Source organism: Corapipo altera, unplaced genomic scaffold (genome assembly GCF_003945725.1).
Source record: "Corapipo altera isolate COAL_440 unplaced genomic scaffold, ASM394572v1 61411, whole genome shotgun sequence".
Lineage (NCBI taxonomy): Eukaryota > Metazoa > Chordata > Aves > Passeriformes > Pipridae > Corapipo > Corapipo altera.
In genome coordinates, this window is record NW_020884875.1 from 10,340,555 (window position 1) to 10,356,292 (window position 15,738).

The following is a 15,738-nucleotide window of genomic DNA, read 5'->3' on the forward strand; positions in this document are numbered from 1 at the left end:
CCGGGGGGGGGGCAGCCGCGCGGCCCTTCTGTGTCCTGCTCCCTGCTTCCCTTTCCCTCCGTTCAGCTCGGAGGGCAGAGAGGGGTGCAGCAGGGCAGCCCTCTGGGTTCCACCGCTCTCCCCAGTCTCTGCTTGGTGGGGAGGGCTGCGGGTGTGCTCGGCTCCCCTTCAGAGCTCAGGTGTGAGGGGAGGCAGCCTTTACCTCAACCTTCAACTTTGAAGTAAACGACAATTAAAGGCATAAAATGACTTCTATTGCTTTACTTCGAAAAAGACCATTCCTGAACAAAAAGCTAGAGAGAAACTACGTGTTTGCCTAACCTCTACGTCTGTTTCTTCCACACTAGCCACCTGAGACTGTTTAAATTGTTATTAACATGTTTGTTAAGTTTGTTACTAAAAGCAAAAAGCAGCTAACAGAAATGGATGGACAAAAGCTGAAAATTAACTGCATTCTAAAAACCACAGACAAACTGGTTACTTGCAAAGGATGCTAAGTTTCAAACTGTATTAGCATTTTATAATGATAATTCGTTTTATATATTGTGTTATTGTGATGATAACTTGATCTAGTTGTTTGCAGGAGATGCTGAGTTTTAAGTTATGTTAACATATTTTGATAGTAATTTGTGAATGTATCTTTGAATTTATTAACTTTTAGTTTTCTATAACAAAAAAAAGGGGGGGAAGACAGCAGGTAAAACATAATCTAGGTTTGTTAAGCCTTACATTCTTCATATTAATTCCTTTTAAAATTTTCAAGACAGGTACAGTTGCCAGGCATAATTACCAGAAGTGACAGATTGAAAAACATGCAACCAATAACCACTTATAAATCTAAAATGTGTAGTTAAAAAATAGGGACATAATAAAAATTCTAGGTATAAATGGGTGAGTACGAGTGAAGTGGCCACTTCTGTATGAATGAGAGAAGCTGTGTGAACGTGTGTGTGTGAACGGGCATGCTTCATGTGCCTTGAACAAATTACACTTACATCACAACAATTGTTCTCTAAGGGCCCTTTTCTAAAAATGGAGTTGAATTTCTCCTGGTTGCCAATTACATGCAGGCCCTTGGAGAAGTGAGAGTTGATATTTTACCCAGTTATGCAAAAACCCTCAGGTTAATAAAGTTGTTGTTTATCCCAAATACACATAAACCCTTAAGAAATGAAAGTACAAATTTATGTCAAGCAAATCTCAAGGAATTCAGGTAAAAATTCAAATAAGTATGTTTGTTGAAAGACCAAGGTGCCGCAGTGGTCATTGTTAAAGGGGGTTTACAAAGTTTAAAATGTACTGTTATATGTAATATTCTGTACTTCCTCATAATAATAAAGAAGAGGGGAGATGTAGGAGTCGGGTTAGAGGAAGGATGCTGGATGAGGCATCCTGGGAAATAAAGTCCCAAAGTGCTCCCACACATGGACAGTGAAATGCCCTTGGTGGTTGGTCAAGAGAGTCATGTGTTACTTTGAAACCATGATAAAAGAGTGGTGTTTGTTTCGAATAAAGGGATTTGGCTCTGCACCCCCAAGAAGCTAGTCAGGTCTGTGTAAGTTATTTACTTATTATATTAATAAGCCACAGCTGGACACGTTACCCTTAGCAAAATACAGCTGAACAACAAAGGACATGTGGTCTTCAGTTGTGTGCACCACATAAACCTCAGCTATGAGCAGTGACCTGATGTCTCAAAACTGCTTACTCCTCTCCCTGATTTGATCTCAAAGTCTTCTAATCCCCCTGCAGATCCCAACAGAGGTAACAGAGAATGTATAGTTATTCTGTATGGGCCAGTATGAATCCACCATAGAACACACCTTACACTGACTACATTGAAAACCTGTGTTCTGAGGCAAAGAATGTAGTCCTTGTAAATAAGGATGTTGCCACCAGAAGGTAAGAATCTTACAGTGCGGGGTGGGGGGTATGTGTGGTTAAGTGTCAATACGTGGTGTGCTGGGGCTGCCTTAGCTGAGCCGCTGTTGTCAGACTTGGATAAGACCTGCTCACTTCAGTTGAAAATCTGTCTCACTCAAATGGTGTGAGCCAGCTGTAACCCGAGCTTGTGTGCTAGAATGGGCTTGGCTCGACCACCAACTCTTAAATGAGCTGGAATAGCATTATTTCATGAACAGGGGAAAACATAATCTTATTTCCCTGTAGGCAATGATGAAGAAATATGCCATCAATATCAAGATAAGCACCTTTGAACAATTGCGCTCTTCTATTATACAGAATCTAGCTGAGCCTCTAGTCAAAAAGTTGGAACTCCATGTGAACTCAAGCAGAATGCTCCTCACTGTATATATAAAGTATCTTATCTGTGTTAAACTTATTAAAGATGTGCTACTATTTGTGAGGCTTTATCGGGGAGGAGAGTGGGGAAGGGGGGGGAGGAGGGAGGGAGGAGGAGGGCAGTACAGTTGGGGCAACCTTCTACAGTTGAGGCACCTCCCTGGAGGCTGTGACCAGTGCTGTGAGAGCTTGAGTGAGCTCTTGGGCCAGCCCAGGTGGTGTGTCTGGTCCTCCCTGGAGGTGTATAGATGGGAGCATTGGTACAGGCTCTGCTAATGTGTGGCAGAGCATCTGCCAGATTAGACTCAGAGAGCAGCGTAGAGTTGTGTAAGGTGGATGGTCTGTTCAGCCTGGTGGCAGAGCTGAGAGAGGAAGGAGAAAGGCTGGGAAGTATTGGGGGCTCTGAGGAGGAGGTCAGCTAGTGAAGCTGTACTCCACCTTCTCGAAGACAAACACACCTGCTTTCCAAGGTTGTCAGATCTTGGAACAGGCTGCCCAGAGATGTGGTAGAGTCACCATCTCTTGTACTGTTCCAAAGAAAGTGTGAATATGGTCATGGTTTAATGGTGAACATGATGGCTGTGCCGGGTTGACGGCTGCACTTGATCTTAAAGGTCTCTTTTAACTCTGAAGTCTATGGTTTTAAAGAGTGCAGGTCTATTCACTCGGTATGTATTTATGGTAGTATACTTGTGAGTTGTGTTAGTGGCTTACACCTGCTGGCTCTACCTCTAGGAGAACAGTAGGTCATACAAGAGGATTACTGCGCTTTGCTTGCTGCTCTCAGCTTTACTTTTTTTGCCTTCGCTGCACGTACCACCCACACATTCCCGCGCTGCCCTCAGACCGGGCCCCGCCCCACTGCTCTGCGCAGGCGCGAAGCGCGCGGGCCGCCGGGAGCCGCGGGGTTTGAGTGAGGGCGATGGCGGCCATGTCCGGGAAGTTGGAGCAGGAGCAGGAGCAGGAGCAGGAGCAGAAGCAGGAGCAGGAGCAGGAGCAGGAGCAGGAGCAGGAGCAGGAGCTGGAGCAGGAGCAGGAGCAGGAGCAGGAGCAGGAGCAGGAGCAGAAGCAGGAGCAGGAGCAGGGCAGAGCTCAGGCGTGGCCCCAGGGCGGCCACGACCTGGATGTCCTCAAGCTGCTCCGGTCAGTGCTGGCGGGACGGGACGGGGAGCAGCCTGGGGGGGTGGGATGGCGGGATGCGCAGCATCTGACCGTTGTCGCTTTTCCCCCACCGCAGCCTGCGGGACCAGATGAAGCAGCATCTCATGGAGTACAGCGCGGCCGTTCGTGGCGGTAGGCACGCCCCTCCTCCTAGCAGGATCTTACACTGTCTAATAATGCGAAGTGGCTAATATATATGTTTTTAATTATCCTTCAAAAGTGCTCGTTACAATAATGAAATATTTTTCTTGGCTTCGCGTTTTACTGAGTTTTCTAGGCGGCTCTTGAGACGTGTTTGAATGCTTACAAAAATGCCGTATGGTTGTCGCCCTTTCCCCTCTTTTCTGGGTTTGCACTTTAGACTCCTCTGACATGTCATGAGGGTTTTCAGGAATCTGGTCACTGGGGCTGAAGTCTTGCCAAAAGCCTGCCAAAGTGTGTGGCAACAATACTGATTTAAGGTGTTTCAATCATCTGAGGACTTCCAGGGTGGTCTGTCCATTATCTGCCTCGGCAAGGAGGGTACCAAGATGGGGTATCATAGAATTACTTGAGTTGAAAGGGACCTTAAAGACCATCTGGTTCCACAGCCTCTGTCATGGACAGAGACACATTCCACCAGACCAGGTTGCTCAGAGCCCCATCCAGCCTGGCCTTAAACACTTCCAGGGATGAGGTAGCCACAGCTTCTCTGGGCAAGCTGTGCCAGTATCTCACCACATTCAAAGTAAGGAAATTCTTCCCTAATTCTTCCCCTTCTTCATCTAATATAAACTTGCCCTCTTTCGATTTAAAGCCATTCCCCCTTGTACTGCGTGCCCTAGTAAAAAGTTTCTCTCTAGCTCTCTTGTAGGCTCCCTTCAGGTACTGGAAGGACTTGGTAAGGTCATCCCGGAGTCTCTCTTCTGCAGGCTGAACAACTCCCATTCTCTCATCCTTTCCTTATAGGAGAGGTGCCCCAGCCCTCTAATCAATTTCATTGCCCTTCTCTGGGCTTGCTCCAACAGATCCATGACCGTATTATGTTGGGAACCCCGGAGCTGGATGCAGTACTCCATGTGGAGTCTCACAAGGGCAGTTAAAGGGCCGAATCACTTCCCTTGATCTCCTGGCCGCACTTCTGATGCAGCCCGGGATGTGGCTGGGTACATCGCTTCCTCTGAACCATCCAGCTGCATATATAAAGCAATGCCACAAGCCAGCTCTAGCACATCTAAAAAGTGCTAAATGAAAATATTTTAAAATCTAATTATTTATCTGATACAGCTGATTGATAATATAGTCTCAGTAACAGTAAAAGAGATTATAAAGCTTGGAGATAGAAATAAGAAATAGCTTGCTTGCACAAAAAATGCTGATCCTTTATGCTCTATAGATTGTATGTAAAAGTCTACACTGGACTTTCTTTAGTGATGTTCTCTTTTTGCAGGTGAAACAACTTTCCTCCATCAGGCTGTTGAGGAAAAGCATATTCAAAGGTATGTCACTGGATAACTTTGAACTTTTAATGTATTTTAAAATAAAAAGGAGTAGGGTTAGAAGCTGAGCTTGGAGGTTCTCTTCTAGTTACTCCTTCTTAGTGAATCTCTGGATTAACAATCAGTACATTGCAGCAGTTTGGTGAAAATAATGAAAATTAAGAGAAAATGTGGGGAAGAAATGCTTTACTCAGTCTCCTAATGTAGTTCTCTATGTGATGTGGCTTCTAAATTTGCAGTCCTTCATGTGATTGCTAGAATTCACTAATATAGTCCTACATGCTAAATTACTCCTGGCCTTAATAATTTGTGGTTCACAAGAAAAATTCTTACATTATATATGTAGAAAAAAGTTAAAATGTGACATTACTTTTAAGCTTTTTGTTATCTTCACACTGGGTTTATCTGTCTAGTTATTTTGGGTTTTTTTTTCCTTCAGTGTCACAGAAGAGTTGGAAACAAATAAAGAGGAAACAGAAGTCTCTTTCTGGAACAAGACATTGGCCTTGCAAAGGTAAAATTTTCTTCCCCCTTTATTTGGAGTTTTCCTCCCTGTGTGTGCACACATAAATGCATATATACGTAAGTCTTGTTAAAATGGAATTTCAAAGTGGTATGAAGAGGTGGGGAGATTTTAGTACCATCGAACCATAGGAATACAGATGGACATGCTGTAGAGAACCAAAAAAAACCCCTACCAGATGAAATGCATAAAGAGAAAAGTTCCCTCACAGTTGCGAGAGTGTGACTGTGTAAATCAGTAAGCATATTTCCTGGACATATTTTATAAATGCATATGAAAAGGTAGAATTTGATAGTGTTAGACATCTCCTGTGTTACATTGCTGTTCATTTGAATTTCTACCTTTGCCCAGCTTCCTTTCTGCACACTCTGGGATTAATCATGTCTGGGTATGTTTGGCAAGAGAGAAAGGAGTTGTCACTCTCACAAATAATCATCAATACTCCTTCCATGTCCTGAGCGTTAAGCTCTGTTATTTAAATGTGATATTTAAAATGTACTGAGTATTTTGTATATATAATTCCCATATGACAGTGGACATAAATAAAATCTTGGAAATTACCTTTTTCTGTTACTTATTTAAATCTGCTTCCTTCAGTTTCCTGCTTCTCTCAATTTCTTATCAGTTCTCATCAGTCATATGTTATTCCTTACACTATGCAGGATCCAGTTGATGGCTGCCCTGAGAAACAAAGTGAATCAAAATGATGAAGACTCATGGTAAGGTGTTCTTTGGGGTCAGATGGCTAGAAAGGAATGGAATTTGCACTTCATATTGTGACACATTTGTAGATTACTTCATTGTACCTCTTTTGAAAGCAGGCTTCCTTCTTCTAGGTTTGACTGAATGATATACTGTCTACCATCTGGTTAGAATCAACATGATCAGACCTCATATACCCACAATGGATTTACATTTGGGCTCTGAATTAACCAGGCTTTGATTATAGAGATCTAACTTTTGATTCACCAGTGAAAACTACTTGTAGCTAAGAGAGGTTTTTTTGCCTTTGGGGCCTGAATTACCTGCATTTACAATAGCTGAGAACATATTATGGGCTTGTAACTGGGCCTTGCCTCTACTTTGCTGTCCTTACTAATTATTCATGTGGGAACAAAGAGACTTTGAAAAAGAACTGAAAGAATAAACATGTTTAAAATTAGCTTTTAATTTCCTACCCGATATTAATGGGTACACACATATGAAGTGTAACGTGAGAAATTTAATTTCCGTCAGAAATGCAGCTGAAGAGATTGCATCTCTGTAATGTCTCTGCCGCATGCTAGAATTCAGGACCTTTAATTCATAACCATTCCCAGGTGGCTAGGGTTCTTTGGTGTCTTCCATGCTCTGTGATTTCAAAATGTTAAACAGATTTAACTAAAACCTTAGGGAAACTGAGAGGCAAATTGGGAGGGAAATAAGGGGACTATTTGGCCCCTACAATGATACTTAGTATACTAACTGTAAAAAAGAAAGGATGCAGACACCTAATATTATTTTGGTGTCAGGATAAACAGGAAATTCTGTATTTAAACCAAATAACCTTGATAAAAACATTTATGATGTTGACTTATATTAGTGGTCTTAAGGTATGCAACTGTGTTTCCTTTCTTAGTCTGATCCTGGAAACAGTGAATCGCATAGTGTCGCTCAGCCAGACAATAATCAAATATCAGCAGGTAAGTGGCAACTGTAGCTTCTGTTACAGTTGTGCAGGTGAACCAACCTCAGCATGGGCAGGAGTGCAGTTTGAAAGCAACAGGACTGCACAAGTCATTTAAAGCTAAGTATGTGGTGCAAAGGTTCTTACTGCTATGAAAATTACTGAAATGATTACTTGAAGAGAGTAGGTAAGAAAGTCTGCTTTTACAGCTGCTCTTAACTGCTTTTGTGGATTGAATTAGTGTCTTTCAATATTTTTTGGAGACAAGAGTCTAGGAAATACTTTTTTTTTTCCTTTCAGCTGGCACATGAGAAGAAACAGAAGTTGATTGACATTAAAAGGAAAAGACTCTGTAAGTTTGTTAGCTGTATGGATTTTGTTTTGTATTTGAACATACAGTTCATATTTTGAAGTTGTTCTTATGGCAATATTAATTTATATGTGAAGTAACAAAACTCTCAACACAATTATAAAACTTCTTAAAAGCGTGGGAAGTACTAAAGAAATGAACTGATGTGTTGCCTACTTGAGCATGAGACTGACATGTAATGAGAGATGCAAGAAAATACTCAAAAGCAATGTGGCAGCATTTTATTATTTGGTGTAAGCTCCCCAGGAAATTACGCATCATTTAGTAACTTAAATCAGCCCTACAGCACTTAAAAGATTTTTTTTTGTCAGACTGCACCTTTTTGAGGTGTTTACGGAATATGGAGGGGATTTACTTATAAAGAACTCTCATAATTGTACATATATATAGTCTTGTAAGAATGGGTCAAATTTAGATCTGAAGTCAATATTCAGAACTTTATAAGGTAAATGTGTTTTTTGAATGCTGCTACTGTCATGACCAGATTTGCCACCAGTTTTTAACAGCTATTGTTTGGTTCACACATAAAGAGTTGTGTATATGTTGATAGTAAGGAACAAGCACAATGAAATAACTATGAAATAACTGTTTTCATAGAAAAAATTAACATCCTTGATATCCTTGCAAATAAGGGATGGCATGCTTTGCAGCATTCTTTCAGTGTATGAACTGTCCCTTAACAGTTTTAATCAGTCTAGTTTTTAGCCAGGATTCCTATAAAAACAGTAATATTCAATGGTCATGTCCATATGTTCCTTGTACAACTTTGGAATTTGATTTCAACCAGATCTAAAAAAGGGAAAATGGTCTTAAAAGTCTATAAAAAGACCTATAAAAGTTGTGGCAGTCGAAAACAGGATATAAGACACATGTTGAAATTGCAGTCTCCCTATCTAAGAGAAATGCAGACAGCAGACAAGGTACTTTCTGTTCTGCTGACAACTAGGGAACAAATTGATGTAGTTTGATACCAGATAGCCACAGCATGTGTTGCCTCTTATGTGAAAGAAATATCTTGAGGCATATTGGAAGGAAAGGGTGGAGTGGGAAGCTAGGGTTGTTGCAGTGGAAGTTCTTTAGGTGGCTATGAGGAAAAAAGAGTATCTTTAGTTCTACTGCTCACCTAACTACTTCTTAACACTTCATCTTCCTAATGATGGAACAGCACTAAAAAATGACCAAAGAAGAAAACTACAGCAAATTCAGACTATGCAGAAAAAACAAAAGAAGGAAAAAGGAAATCAGAACCTGGATGAAGCAAAGATGCTTCAGAACTTAGAAAAAGAAAGATTGATGACTACAGTAATTCAAAATGTGTTTCAGGTAATGTGTTATGTCTTTTAGAACCAAGTTTGCAATTTTTCATTACAATCAAGATAATATAGTGTATGGCAAATGTAACTTCAACAACACAAAACAGGGTTTTCTAAACACTTTATGTAACAGCAGTAATAGAAAAACTGCAGTATGAAAGGAAGACTTTTGTTGCTTCAGAGGCTAAAAACATGAAATGGTCACACACTTCTTTGGAGTAATTATTTACAGAGTTTAGAGACAGTCTGTTAATCTATATTTGTTCAAAAGTACAAAAGCTACAAAAATAATGCATTTTCTTTTAGAACATCTGTCACAGCAATTGCTGTATTTCCCTATACTATGAACCATCTCTGCACCCCACCAAATCAGCTTCCCCCATCTCACAGTTAGGAAAAATAAATAGGTGTTAATCCCACATTACCATTGAACCTCCATCTGCTCCTTCTGCCCACATGCCCTCTGTGTTTGTGTCATCCACTGAAACTCTCTGAAAGCCTTGGCCTGCAGCCACAGCCTGTCTCCAGATTTTTTCAGCAGCATAGCCTTCACCCATTCAGTTCCACATCTGTCAGGTTCTGCTGACTAGTCTGTATCCATGCAGCTGGCTGGCAGGTTGTCTGGAGTGTGGAGTCATGCAAAGTGAGGAAGAAAACCTCATGATTTGGGGTAGGGTGGAAGGAAGGGCCTCAGGCAGAGAAAGAATTTCAAGAACAGAGTGTCACATCTTTTTGCACTGCATGGTATGGCTACTACTATTGTGCATTGATCACACCGTTACATCTCAAATTGAGAATGAGAAATTAAACATTTTAGTGGGCTTAAGAGTAGAGTCCTAGAATTATCTCCTGGGTTTGTATTCCTGAAGTTTTCTGAGCCGTATGTAGAGCAAATCTTTGGTTAAATTTAAATTCCCATTTTCAGTCCAAAATGGCAGGGTGAGAATACTAGTTGTATTATTTTGTGTTTGAGGCAAACTTTATTTCATATTGTTAAAAAAAAATCCTCTAATTTTCTGTGTTTAAAATAGGGGTAGTGTGCAAGCATCTCTAGGAAATTAAAAGCTTTGCTTTTTTTTGGCTGTGTATTGACAAGAGGATCGAAACGAATATTTCCCTTTTTCCTCTTTCCCCCCATTCTTCCTACTTCAAACCCTGTTGAGGATTTCAAGGACTTTCAAATTAAAAATAAAAAACAGGCTTTCTTTGAGATATTTTATTGGGCTTGTTTTAATCAATAAATCTTCCTTTTTTACAGAATATCATAATTGGAAGCGGAGTTAACTGGGCAGAAGATCCATCTTTAAAGGCGATTGTTCTACAGCTTGAAAAAGATAGCCTTCTTCCATGAATCAGGAGAAATAGTGTTTAATTTTATTTGCATTTAATATATTAATTCATATTAATATATTTTCATTTTTAACACACATCAATAATTTTTCAATTTAACCTTTCAGAAAGTTGTTTTTCTCTCTAGAGACTCAGAATGTGTCCATGCAACTCTGTGAAGTGAAATTAAATTTCTGACACACAACAAATGTTTGAATGGGTAATGCAACTGATGAAATGAAACTGCCTGAAGACCCACTTCATAGCTGTCCTGTCTGAAAACCTCATTTCTCTCTGAAAGACAGCAATAATGCAAGAAAGATGAATAATCTGTGTATTTCAAGCGTTTACGTATAAGTGGACTTAAACCAAGGCTCTGCTGTCCTCTTCCTGGGGATGAGCAGGCTGCAGAGCTCGGGCATGGTACCTGACTCTGCTCTGTCCCAGTGGAAAGCCCAAGATGGAAAAACTTTTTAGCAAGTTTTTACAATTGGGATTTTTTTTGCTATTAAAGCGCTTCGTATAATTTGAAACAGCAGAATTTTTATGCTCTTAGTTCTTCTGAGAGCCACTTGTGTCTGAAGTGGTGACTTCATGCTATCGACCGTGCAGCTAAGCAGCATTTTTTCTACATATTTTCACCAGCATTTGCTTTCTTTTTTTGTTTATATGACGTTCAAATGAAATAGAAGCTTAGGGTATATAGCATGTTCCGAGATATGTACTGTCTCTTTCTGTCTTAGGGTATATTGTCATTTTTGACTTGGTGGTTAACCAACTTTAGGTGGGCTTTGATCGAATAGTAATAATAAAACGTTGATTTGACTCAAAAGGCTTGGTTTGGGTGTTTTTCACTGACAAGGCTGAGGCGGTGTGTTCGGTTGCGCAGCCCCGCCTGCCGCAGGCGTTCCCCCGGTGTGGGCGGGGCCGGGCGCTGCCCACCGGGCTCGTCACCATGGGCAGCAAGATGGCGGCCGCCACCAGGGCGGTGCAGGTAAGGGCGGCCTCGGGACAGCGGAGGGGTGAGGCAGCCGGAGCCTTGGCTCGTGTGGCGGGGCTCTCTTCGCCTGGTGCCGCCGCCGAAAAGGAGACCTGAGGCGGTCGTGGCTTGAGGACACGCCGCCGGAGCGGCCGGTGTCCTTGGGAAGAGGCGTGCGGTGTCGCCCACGGGTGTCGCAGGTGCTGTGATAGAAGAGGGTGCGGCGCTGGCCGGCAGCTCCTTCCTAGGCTGTCCCTCTCCAAGGTGAAAGCATTTTGTACAGGCAGAACGTACAGGTCGCGGTTCCGTCTGCTAGAGCTTTATGGAACCACAGGATGGTGTGGGTTGGAAGGGGCCTTAAAGGTCACCTCGTTCCAGCCCCCCTGCTGTATGCAGGGACACCTTCCACTATCCCAGGTTGCTCAAAGGTCTATGCAGTCTGGCCTTGGACACTTCCAGGGATGGGCCAGCCAGAGCTTCTTGGGCAATCTGTGGCCGTGCCTCACCACCCTCACAGTAAAGAATTTCTCTATTATATGTAGTATAAATCTGCCTTCTTTGGGTTGTAAGGTCCCCCCGGAGCTTTCTTTTTTCCAGGCTGAACAACCCCAGGTGTCTCACAGAGACCTCTCCTCGTACAAGAGGTGCTCCAGCCCTCTGTTCTTTATGGCCCTGCTCTGGGCTCACTCCAGCGGGTCTTGTTTTGGGGACCCCAGAGTTGGGCGCAGCACTCCAGGTGGGATCTCACCAGAGCAGATTGCATCGTGATTGCATTTATGCAACAGCAGTGGCTGTTTCTGCACACAGCGATGTTGCTGTGAGAAAAGGAAAATAACACCTGTAAGTGGTCTGGACATCAGAGTGCAGAAATACCTTTAAAAGTGAAATTTACTGGGGTAAAGTTAGACCTTTAAGAAGTAGTAAGTATATCAGAGTAGTGCATAGAGCAGCAGTATAGTGTGGTTGTTTAATACATTGTACATTCCATTTTATTATTTAGAGGGTAACTGGCTTCTAGAAATACATTTTGTGCTTCTTATTTCTCCCACTACCTTGCTTCGTTCTAGGTAGTCAAGCCACATACTCCATTAATTAAGTTCCCTGACAGAAAAAGTGGTCCCAGACCTAAAAGTAAGTATTTCATGCATAGATACAGCTTGTGCCACATTTCTTTACATGGACTGTTTTATATAGGAACGAGCACACAATTTTTCTCTTTCAACTATCTAACTCAACTGATTTGGAGCAGGATTTTTGAAACATGCTTGGTTTGGTTTGAAGGCAACTTTTACAGGCTGTGTACAGATCTGTGTACACACATAATGCATCATGTCTTTATTGCTTGATCAAGACAGATTCACAAAGGTTTCCAGTGCTGCTTTTCTACTTTTATATATATAAAAGTCACATTTTTCCAAATACTAATATTTACCTGAAATAACTGTGCCCAAGTCAGTTTGAAGCAGCTTTAGATGTTCAGTGATTTTTGCAGAAATGATGTTGCATTTTCCTCATCTTTTCTTAGTTGAAGTGTGCAGTGTCTGCCGTATTTTCAAAACGTGATTATAGCTGGGAGAGCCATCCCTCTCTACATTTTAGAAATATTTCCTCATGTTACTAATTAATGCTGAGGAAAAAAATAATTTCATTGCAATCTTTGCCATTAACTTTTATACCTGTATCTATGTTGATATTTATGGTATTCCCAATACTGTTATATTTAAACCTCAGATTTATATTAGCAGTATGTTGTTTTAGTAGTCCTTTGGGATCAACAAAGCATCTGAAATGAAAGTAGGAGATGTCTTAATATTGACTGGTGATGCCTGATACTTGGTGGTCATTCTGCACGTGACTAACAAAATTTGATATGGTGCCATTTTTTAATATTAAAGATGGGTACAGCACTGCATTGCATGTTATAGTCTGCTGTTGTGGTTGTAAGCTTATCTTTTTGTAAGCTTCTACCTCTTTTTCATTTATCTGTCTTTACAGTTGTCATAAATGAAAAGTGATCTTAGTTGGCTTAGTTATCTCTCTACATAATTGCTCACAAACATACATTATAGTACTTTATGCTTTTTCTCCAAGTATAGCTTCCCAGTGAAAAAGCCATTGTTAGGGTATATGCTGATATATCTTCTGTTTCTACATCAGTGTTTCTGCCACCCAAACACGCTTTATTTTACAGTCAGAATTTTTAGATTCTGCACTCGATGCATTTAACAACAATAAAACCAGGTTGTGAGAAAAAGAGTGACTTAATTCTAAGATTTTCAAGCACTGGTATCTCTTATTGGTTGCTTATTAATTTTACAAACTGGTAGTATTTCTGTAAATTTTGCCATCTGGGTTTCAGTACAGGAATCTCTACAACCATATGTGCCGTCTCTCCATGCTTCAAAAGCACAAGAGTCTATAGGAGGCAGATCACCAGCATTTCAAAATATTTCACCTGTTAGTAGAGTACAAGGTATACCAGACACTTCTGAATTAGCAAGAACCTTACCTCAGAAATACAGAAGGAAACAAATGTCAGATGAAGAGATTGAATACATTCAAGTAAGTTTTCTTCTTTAGCTTATTTCTACACCTCCTTCTATGGCATTACATTCTAATTATTGGGAAGGGTACTGCTCTGATCTTTCATGGCTTTGATGCACAATACCCAAGCTACTAACTCTTAAAACAGAAGATACCCAACTCGCGCTGATTAGTAGCTTGTGGTATTGCTGAGCAGAGAGATGTGGACTTAGAACAGACGTGCACGTAAGCTAGCGACAGTCATAGCCTATGTTAATCACCATCACTACCTGCTTTATAATAGCTGTTTAATATGTAATTTGACTGTGCTGGACACGAGCACAGGAGTCTGTTCTTAGAGCAGCAAAGGCTATTATCAGGTAATCAAAGTCCAAAATATTTCTCAAACTAGTTTTCTAAGTTCCATGTTAGTAAATGAGCTTGTATTTCTGGTAGCAAAAAATTTTATTAAATTTGTTATAAGTATTTTCTACAATATTTGCAAATATGGCATTGTACATGAAAGGCAAGAAAAGCCTGCTTCTTGTATAAGAATTCTTAATTGTATATACTGAATGCACAAAATATACAGAATTTGCGAAGTGATTGTGAGTTTGAAATAAAAAGAGACTTGCAAAGCTTTATTAAATGATAAGGACATGTACAGCATAATGATGTTAGTAGAGGAAATCAGTTTTCCTTAAAGTATGTGAGTAGGCTGCATCAATGTAGTAGAAACAAAATCAGTATTTCTAATAATAATACACTTCTTGACCTCTAGCATAAAGTTTCTTAACAGTGAGTTAAATTGTAAAATAATTTGTTTGGGAAGATAATGAACTGAATAATTTTCTAGTTTCTCATAAAGGTTGTAATGGCTCACCTTGGCTTTTTTTTTTTACTTTGCTCTTTGGAATGTGGGCAGTGAGAGTAATTTTAAAACTTGTGTTCTCTACCATTGTGTTTGTTGGACCTTTCTAGGGTAAGAGTCAGGTCTCTTCAGAGATGGAGAAGTGGAAGCAGCTGTAACTGTGGGTTGCATGTGTTAATTTTTTTTTATTCTCCTTTGAAAAAAATTGAACTGTTATTGGCAGATGCTGATATTTGACACTCCGTGTTCTTATACAGATAAAAAAATCAATGTTTCAATCAGAAATTAAAGCTAGAGTTTTATTAGTCTACAGTAGTGCAAAAGAGGATTTGATCTCAGTTTTACATTCAATAGAATTAAAATTTAACTGTATGCTTTTCTTCTACAGCGTGGAGGTCCAGAATAAGTGTAGAAGACAGTTGCTGGCCGCTGCTGAAGAATGAAGTACTTACTATATTAACAATAAAGGCATTTCCTTAATATTAAAAATTATTGTATACTAATAGCTTTAATAAAAACCCATATGATGGGTGACAAAGTTGATACAACACATAAGATACCAATTTGTGACCGAGAAGGATTTTCTGTTGGTGGGTAACTAGCAATTGAATATATATGATGTCTGCACAATTAAAATATTTTTTTAATCAGCCATTTGCAAAGTCAACAATTTAGCAGTCATTTTATTTTTCTACCGATTGAGATCACAAAATGACAGAATGGATAAGATTGGAAGGGACCATAGTGGGTCATCTGGTCCAACCTCCCTGCCCAAGCAAGGTCATCCTAGAGCACATGGCACAGGATTGTGTGCCGGTGGTTTTTTAATATCTGCAGTGAGGGAGACTCCACAACTTCTCTGAGCAATCTGTTCCGTGTGCGGTCACTCACACAATAAAGAAGTTCTTCCTTGTATTCAGGTGGAACTTCTGCACATCAGTTTCTTGCCTGTCACTGTTTGTCTTATTGCTCAGCACCACCAAGAAGAGCCTGGATCCATCCTCTTAACACTTTCCCTTCAAATACTTGCATACTTTGATGAGGTCCCCTCTCAGTCCTCTCTTCTCAAGGCTGAACAAGCCCAGTTCCCTCAGCCTTTCCTCACAAGAGAGATGCTCCAGTTTCCCTCATCACTTTTGTAGCCCTCTGCTGGACCTGCTCCAGGAGCTCCATGTCTCTCTTTTTCTGAGGAGCTCAGAGTTGGACACAGCACTCCAGGTGAAG

General features: G+C 40.7%; 2 protein-coding genes across 4 annotated transcripts; both read left to right on the forward strand.

The window, feature by feature from the left end:
* The first annotated feature begins 2,408 nt into the window (after nucleotides 1-2,408).
* On the forward strand, nucleotides 2,409-10,513 carry CENPH (centromere protein H). Of its 3 annotated transcripts, none has more exons than XM_027635265.1 (11): nucleotides 2,409-3,259; nucleotides 3,374-3,444; nucleotides 3,539-3,594; nucleotides 4,892-4,940; nucleotides 5,380-5,454; nucleotides 6,126-6,182; nucleotides 7,082-7,145; nucleotides 7,430-7,481; nucleotides 8,665-8,822; nucleotides 10,071-10,176; nucleotides 10,274-10,513. In XM_027635265.1, the coding sequence occupies exons 1-10, from the start codon at nucleotides 3,224-3,226 to the stop codon at nucleotides 10,161-10,163; spliced, it is 711 nt and encodes a 236-aa protein (XP_027491066.1). In that variant the 5' UTR covers nucleotides 2,409-3,223; the 3' UTR covers nucleotides 10,164-10,176; nucleotides 10,274-10,513. The 3 variants fall into 3 exon arrangements, with proteins under 3 accessions (XP_027491066.1, XP_027491067.1, XP_027491065.1); XM_027635266.1 differs by having other exon boundaries at nucleotides 2,409-3,253; nucleotides 10,290-10,513; XM_027635264.1 differs by having other exon boundaries at nucleotides 2,410-3,259; nucleotides 10,290-10,513.
* A 538-nt stretch (nucleotides 10,514-11,051) lies between these two features.
* On the forward strand, nucleotides 11,052-15,181 carry MRPS36 (mitochondrial ribosomal protein S36). Its single transcript, XM_027635319.1, has 4 exons — nucleotides 11,052-11,135; nucleotides 12,188-12,251; nucleotides 13,480-13,682; nucleotides 14,903-15,181. The coding sequence occupies exons 1-4, from the start codon at nucleotides 11,097-11,099 to the stop codon at nucleotides 14,918-14,920; spliced, it is 324 nt and encodes a 107-aa protein (XP_027491120.1). The 5' UTR covers nucleotides 11,052-11,096; the 3' UTR covers nucleotides 14,921-15,181.
* Nucleotides 15,182-15,738: the final 557 nt, after the last annotated feature.